At 36.1% G+C, this 8,636-nt stretch overlaps 1 protein-coding gene across 4 annotated transcripts in view; it reads right to left on the reverse strand.

Moving 5' to 3' along the window:
• The window catches only part of LOC121379264 (85/88 kDa calcium-independent phospholipase A2-like), a 28,289-nt gene extending 19,834 nt beyond the window's left edge, over window positions 1-8,455 (reverse strand). Inside the window, exons 1-5 of one of the 4 annotated variants that reach the window (XM_041507794.1) lie at window positions 8,249-8,455; window positions 7,060-7,200; window positions 5,473-5,574; window positions 1,745-1,960; window positions 65-242 (exon numbers count right to left, since the gene is read on the reverse strand). In XM_041507794.1, coding sequence (XP_041363728.1) covers window positions 65-242; window positions 1,745-1,960; window positions 5,473-5,574; window positions 7,060-7,163 — 600 coding nt within the window. In that variant the 5' untranslated portion in view covers window positions 7,164-7,200; window positions 8,249-8,455. Of the gene's footprint in view, window positions 1-64; window positions 243-1,744; window positions 1,961-5,472; window positions 5,575-6,802; window positions 6,822-7,059; window positions 7,201-7,957; window positions 8,087-8,244 lie in introns of those variants that run through there. The other 3 variants (XM_041507795.1, XM_041507796.1, XM_041507797.1) reach the window with 3 other exon arrangements.
• Between the last annotated feature and the right edge of the window lie 181 nt (window positions 8,456-8,636).

Here is an 8,636-nt window from a genome sequence, read left to right on the forward strand (position 1 = left end):
AGTTATTCTCTATATAATCGACCATCGGAACATCACTAGTAAATTATAGTGAAAAAGCACCTACTGGAATGACCGATGGATCAGTGGTGACTGCATGGTGGTATATAGTGTTCCCCTGCTTATCACACAATCCAATCTTAGCATTGTGGCTGAGCAACTCCTGGATGCATTTCATCTGGTTTCCCTTGAAGCACGCCATCAGTGGAGTTATGCCAGTTTCTTCACAAGCAGTGTTGATTAGACTGCAATAAATATATTGACCATTTTATCCTTACATTTATTTAGTGACTCTGTACTATTAATTATTATGAGATCGCCTGGCAGAAAGTTGTTCACAAGTTTGAAAGGGTAAGAGGTTTGAGTTTTTAAACAACATCACTAGAGCACATTGATTTATAAATCATCAGCTTTTGGATGGCAAACATGTGGTAATTCTGACATATAGTTTTAGACAGGAAACCTATATTTTGCCATTAGTAGCAAGGGATCTTTTATATGCACCATCCCACAGAAATGACAGCACATACCCAACCCCTGCAACTGCCCATGGCAATCGGCAATGCCATGTAGTTTTTAATTCTCCACTGCACATTTTTGCCTTGAACTATCTTCAGGGTTTTTTTCAATGGCATGTTTTTTTGCCATGCACATTTCCTTAATTGCAGGGGTTGCATACCACAACCTTTGACATACCAGTTGTGGTGTACTGGTTGGAATGAGAAATAGCCCAATTGGACCACTGACAGGGATTGATCCTAGACTGACCATGCATCAAGCTTGCACTTTACCACTTGGCTATGTGCATTAGCTAGAGCACATTAATTAATTAATCATCAGCTACTGGATATCAAACATATGGTAACTGTGACATGAAAATGTTCAGAGAGAAACCCACTACATTTTTTCCAAGGAATTTTTTATATGCACTTTCCGACAAACAGAACAGCACCTACCACAGCCATTAATATCAGGACCAGTCGTGGGGCACTGACTGAGACTGGAAAAACCCAATTAGAGAAAAGGTCCACTGAGGGTCCATTAGTAGCAAGGGATCTTTTATATGCACCATCCCAGACAGAACAGCACATACATGTACCACAGCTTTTGGTATACCAGTCGTGGTGCACTGGCTGTAACGAGAAATAGCCCAATGGGCCCACTGATGGGGATCGGAACACAAAATGACCATGCATCAAGCGAGGACATTACCACTGGGCTATGTCCCAACCCCACATTTCAACAAAGTCAAGAGGTATATTATAGGTGTTCATTTTCCATGATGGTGGTGGTGACATCAACTTTTACGTTAAAACTGTAAGTTCTAAATCAGTGAAACTTGGTTCCTAGTTGCACCTCTGGATCTTCAGCTCAATACATGTTAAAAAGGTTTTAAATTCATAAGATTACATTTTCATTAATTCATGTTCTTTTTGTTTTTATGATAGAAAAAAATTAATTTTTATGAATTTTAGATCATAATCTTTTTTTAATACATGCATATATAAAATATATTTTCAATTTTTTAAACATTAAAATAAACATCCATGGGTTTATGGGTATTTTACAGAAATGCAGCTACAATTTATTATAGGACAAAAACGATTTAACCGAAAGAAGTTTGGCTCATGAAAATTCCTGAACCGAAGGTTTTGTTTACAAAACATGAATTACTAAGCTACAGATCATAAACATATTCATTGATAACTCATGAAATTCTAACTTCCCTCTCAGATAATCTCATCACCTCTGCATGTCTTCGTCTTTGAAACATTCCCGCAATCCTGTGTAAGCGGCCACGTGTACTGCGGTCCAGGTCGGGTGCTCCCGGAAACAGTCAGACACTCTCTGTAGAGTGTTCTCCAAATACAGAGAGCTGGAACACTGCAGTATCATGTCCAGCTTCGGTGCGATCGTCCCAAACAGAGTGCGAGATTCCACTTCACAGTACAGACGAAACACACTGCAGAATAACAGAGAGATACTACATACTAAAAACATGTCCACAGACCACTGCAGAATAACAGAGATACTACATACTAAAAACATGTCCACAGACCACTGCAGAATAACAGATACTACATACTAAACACATGTTCATAGACCACTGCAGAATAACAGAGATACTACATACTAAACACATGTTCATAGACAGACTGCAGAATAACAGAGATACTACATACTAAACACATGTTTATAGACAGACTGCAGAATAACAGAGATACTACATACTAAACACATGTTCATAGACAGACTGCAGAATAACAGAGAGATACTACATACTAAACACATGTTCACAGACAGACTGCTGAATAACAGAGATACTACATACTAAACACATGTTCATAGACAGACTGCTGAATAACAGAGATACTACATACTAAACACATGTTCACAGACAGACTGCAGAATAACAGAGAGATACTACATACTAAACACATGTTCATAGACAGACTGCAGAATAACAGAGATACTACATACTAAACACATGTTCATAGACAGACTGCAGAATAACAGAGATACTACATACTAAACACATGTCCACAGACCACTGCAGAATAACAGAGATACTACATACTAAACACATGTCCACAGACCACTGCAGAATAACAGAGATACTACATACTAAAAACATGTCCACAGACCACTGCAGAATAACAGAGATACTACATACTAAACACATGTCCACAGACCACTGCAGAATAACAGAGATACTACATACTAAACACATGTTCATAGACAGACTGCAGAATAACAGAGATACTACATACTAAACACATGTTCACAGACAGACTGCAGAATAACAGAGATACTACATACTAAACACATGTTCACAGACAGACTTCAGCATAACAGAGATACTACATACTAAACACATGTTCACAGACAGACTGCAGAATAACAGAGATACTACATACTAAACACATGTTCATAGACAGACTGCAGAATAACAGAGATACTACATACTAAACACATGTTCACAGACAGACTGCAGAATAACAGAGATACTACATACTAAACACATGTTCACAGACAGACTGCAGAATAACAGAGATACTACATACTAAACACATGTTCACAGACAGACTGCAGAATAACAGAGATACTACATACTAAACACATGTTCACAGACAGACTGCAGAATAACAGAGAGATACTACATACTAAACACATGTTCATAGACAGACTGCAGAATAACAGAGATACTACATACTAAACACATGTTCATAGACAGACTGCAGAATAACAGAGATACTACATACTAAACACATGTTCATAGACAGACTGCAGAATAACAGAGATACTACATACTAAACACATGTTCATAGACAGACTGCAGAATAACAGAGATACTACATACTAAACACATGTTTATAGACAGACTGCAGAATAACAGAGATACTACATACTAAACACATGTTCGCAGACAGACTGCAGAATAACAGAGAGATACTACATACTAAACACATGTTCATAGACAGACTGCTGAATAACAGAGAGATACTACATACTAAACATGTTCACAGACAGACTGCAGAATAACAGAGATACTACATACTAAAACATATCCATAGACAAGATTGCAGAATAACAGAGATATACTACATACTAAAAGAATGTCCATAGACAAACTGCAGAATAACAGAGGGATACTACACACTAAAAACATGTCCATAGACAAACTGCAGAATAACAGAGAGATATTACATACTAAAACATGTCCATAGATGGACTGCAGAATAACAGAGATACTACATACTAAAAACATGTCCATAGACAGAAGACAGAATAACAGAGAGATACTACATACTAAAAAATATCCATAGACAGACTGCAGAATAACAGATATACTACATACTAAAAATATGTCTATGGAGGCTAAACTCATTGAAAAACCATAACGAAGGACTTAATTAGCAACAATATAATTAGCAAATATTGTAACTGTGAGAAGGTGAATTTTTTTCTCTTTAAATGTTATGACATGATCGCAATAGACAAAGATGTTTTTGTTTTTTTGTTTTAGGAAATCACAAATATATATGGCTGAAGCACACAAACTCTGTAACAGCAGTTGGCAGGGTTTCTGCTAGAGGGTAAAACAGATATGGCACCATACCCAAATTTGTTTAAGTTAACCTTTTGACAAATTAATTATTATTATCATTACTATATGCTTTTCTTAACCCTAACACTAAACTTAACCCATTTTCTTTCTGGGGGATGCCCCCTCCATACCACCTGTTGACTGTGGTTGCATTCAATTCCATAGCACCATACCCAAATATTTCGTTCTGGCAGAAACACTGGTTGGCTAAATGGGTCTTTAAAGGTAGCATGCACAAACCATATTTTTATCTGTAATTATATACAGTAAGACAAAACAAAATGTACAATTTCGAGTGTGTGTGTGTGTGTGTGGGGGGGGGGGGGGGGGGGGGACATAACCGGTTACCATCACATAGGTTATTCCTACTGAAAAGCAGCAAGGGATCATTTATATGAACTTTCCAAAAAATAAGACAGGACATAATATGGCCTTTGATGTACCAGCTGGGCACAGATGAAGATAAAAACAAAATCCTAAAAGTCTATTAAAGGCATACTGTCACAGATTTAAGGACCTTATTTCTCTAAAAATGGATAATAAATAGAAATTACATTAATTGTTGGAAACCAAATCTAGCTATTGTATCACTTTAACTAAACCATGATGGAGTGAAATCCATGTCAACCCTCTCGGCAATTTTAGTTTTTGAATTATGGACCATTGCCATAATTCAATTATTTTTGCAAAATATCATTAATAAATGGAGTATGGTGGTTATAAAGATGGTTGAATAAAGTACATTTAGGGACAAATTAAATTATTTTTGCTCAGGTAATATTTTGTTAGACCATTAAATAGGTCAGCGGTCTATGACAATATGCCTTTAAGGGCAATCGATCCTATGACCTATCACATCTCAGGTGAGAGCTCTGCAGCTGAACAACACACTGCTTCTACATCAAGATAAGAGTAAAATCAGGTGAGAGCTCTGCAGCTGAACAACACACTGCTTCTACATCAAGATGAGTAAAATCAGGTAAAAAAAGAGTAAAATCAGGTAAAAAAGAGTAAAATCAGGTAAAAAAAAGAGTAAAATAAACTCTTGCAGATAGATATTCGATATACAGTATGAAATGAACAATAATAATATATTATCAGGGCTCGAAACTCACAAAAAAATATGGTGGCCCAAAACATAATAATCAATGTTGGCAAATTATGGTAAGAGAACCACAAGCATGATTTTAATGTGGAATACAAATATTAATAGTGGCTCATAGGTTATAGCTTTAAAGAAGATTGCCCACATTGTATTATTTAGGCGACTAATGCCATTATTTTTTAAATATTTAAGTCGCCCAAACTGAACATTGGTCGCATTTGGTGACCTGGACACAGGCTGTTTCGAGGCCTGTATTACATACCTGAAACAATTTGGTTTGGCATCTTCTGGCATAATAACACATTCAAAGCATTCAGAGCGTTTGTACAAGTTAATACATCCCTCTTTCACCAGAACAGGAAGCCTGTACAAAACATGTAATTGTATAATTATTTGCTCAGTTGTTTTAAAATCAGTGCAATCAAACAGTATAATCAGGGCAACTGTATGTGATTTTATATTCTAGAATCTTAGAAAAACTCAAATTAAAAAAATAGAGAAAAAAGAGAAAGAAAGAAAAAAAAAGAGTCAAATTATTACAAATCTAACAATTGTGACTTAAAGTCACAGACCCAAGTTTCAACTCATGAAAATAGCAGAGTTCAAACTTAAGAATTTGTTTCCCACAGCAATTTAAAACAAAATTGCCATGGGTGAAACGGCCCACCGACGGCAATTTAAAGCCTGCCCACGGCAATTTAAAAAAAGAAAGAAATTTTTCAGCAAATAGATGACTGAAATTTTATTTTGTTGTATGTAGACATATTTTAAATGCTCTAATGTTATATACTGGCAGATAATGTACACCAGACGTAAAAATTTTGCCATCATTGAGGAGCTTTACCGATGACACTTTTGTAACGTCGATGATGTTCCCAACCTATGGCAATTTATATCTAAACAACGGCAATTGCCGTCTTTAAGTTTCAGCCTTGAAATAGACACTATGTGTAAGTTTGGTTAATCTACAAATCTGTAATACATTTGGATAATACAGTGAAACAAGAGTACGCAACACTGAAATGGGGAAATACCCTCAAAAAATAGACCAGACATATAACCTTTATTTTTTACAGGTTACCATGTGAGTTTTAAAAAATATGAAAAATGCATTTTGTGGATTAAAAACACCAGGATGACTAGAAACACTTCGGATGTATGGAAATGCATTATCTAAACAATGAAATCTGATTTCTTTTAATCAAAAGTGGCCATAATAGATAAATATATGTCATAATGTTTAAAAACTGGGGTCTGTCACTTAGCTTTATTGTTGTATCCATATCCAAGTTTTATGGACTTATGTATAACACAAATGTCAATGTAGGTATTTTTCCTTTCAGTAAAAGATGGTTCTGAATTTAGTTTATACCAAGATAGAAAAGTAAAGGAATGTTTATTAATTTTCTCCATTTTGAATTAAATACTGATATTGTTTATGGAGTTACCTCCCCTATGAACTGTTCTTATAAGCAATGAAACCACATGGTAATGTCAAGGGTACCACTTATCTCTCTTTACGACACCATGCCATGTTTGTTTTTTTGTATACATGTAGTATCCTACTCTTACAGAATAATGTTTCCCCTTACATTATAAATTTGATGACAACATTCGTAATAAAGGACAGCTGAAACTTTGTTTACGACAGCGCCACCTGGATGGAGATAACTCTACTTTTTGCTAGACTTCTATTATGATTGTCTATACACGCACTCCCAAAGGATAGACCTCATCTGACACAGGTCTACAACATATATTATTTTATATTTCCAACGAACCAAAATATCATGCATAAGATCTTTGATAATTTGATTAAATACCGTTTGTAGAGCATCATGACACTTACGTTTCAAAGGCATCGGTCGATTCTACTTGCACCTTGTAAGGACTGACGATGGCCGACGCTGCATTGATAAACCCATCGATCAAAGTCTTAACTATTCCAGCCATATCCAACAGTTCACATCAGCGACACCATCAATTCACACTGGTGTTCAAAGATGGAAAAAAAATAAAGAGAGAATGAATGAATGACAGAGGCGGATCGGGGGGGGTGGGAGCAGGGGCCCGTACACCCCCCCCCCTAAATTTTGCGATAGTTATAATTTTATTATATATTAATTTTCTTTTTTTTTACGACCCCCCTCCAAACCTCCCCCAAAGTTCCCTTGGCATACCACCTCATGTCATTGGATTTTCTGGATCCGCCACTGAATGAATAGATGGACGGACAACCATTCTACATTTTGTGTAAATAAATAAATAAATAAATAAATAATAGCCTTAGATCATTATATAAAAAAAGATTTTCATCACCACCCGCACCAAGTATAACGGCTCACCTCGTTATTTATTTCTGAATACACACTAACGTAATCAGGGTTTTAAATATGGGGGTGGGGGGTCACGAACATTTGTAGGCCTATGTGGTGGGGCAACCACATTGTCTACGAGTCGGTGTTATAGAGCGACAGAAAAATATGAAAGTTGGGCGGAAAAAAGGTGATGGTGGGGGAGCAAGGATCACATCCGCCCCCGACTACGTCAGTATGAATACATTATATGAAATTATAACTATAAGGACCGCGTTTTGAGCATCAGTGGTGAATACGGTTTAGATTACTTGACCAACATTACTGCCAACTGCTCAAATGATATCGAATAGGCCTAATGGCCTGTCAAGAAATATAATGTAGACGATCTATTGAAAAATATATATTAAAACAATTTGATCTAGCTGTTACCTTGCTACAACAATCTCCAAACGGGCATAGCGGGCCGTGAACACCACATCATCTTGTTTTCTAATTACGGAATTAATGTTTTTGTTGGTTTTTAACTACTTATGTACTACTTCATTTTTATCTCGTCATACCCTACAAGTTATCATCGACTGTTTACGTTCTTCACTTCTTTTGTTCGCAATTCCACTAATGCTATGGCAATTATATCTGGGTTAAAGAAAACATTCTGAATATTTTACTTTTAGAGAAAAAGCATCCATAAAAACACATAGAAAAGTCAACTGCACCTACGTGTAACTTCCTTTAAAACAGCATTGGCCATCATGTTTCTAAGGAAATAAACCAACTGGGCACATTCCAGCTGCGTATGTATTATGACATATATTCGTATATTTACTGCTAATAATAAACGATCGTAAAACAGTTCCGACAAAACATTTATTGAAATATCCGTTGTCAGCTGCACAGCATTGTCGGTCTGCGATTATTTTAACTTAAAATAGCACAATAGCTTGACGTCATTAACAATAACGTGACGTCACAAACTGTCCAAACCAACTGGATAGGAATGCACAAGTCGAGATTACAAAACATGAGCCTCTTTTTGCGCGTTCACAAACGTAAACCTAGGACTGAAAAACAAATAATAAGAGTTCCAAATACACATTTAGCATTTTGT

This window comes from Gigantopelta aegis, chromosome 8 (genome assembly GCF_016097555.1).
Source record: "Gigantopelta aegis isolate Gae_Host chromosome 8, Gae_host_genome, whole genome shotgun sequence".
In the NCBI taxonomy this organism is placed as follows: domain Eukaryota; kingdom Metazoa; phylum Mollusca; class Gastropoda; order Neomphalida; family Peltospiridae; genus Gigantopelta; species Gigantopelta aegis.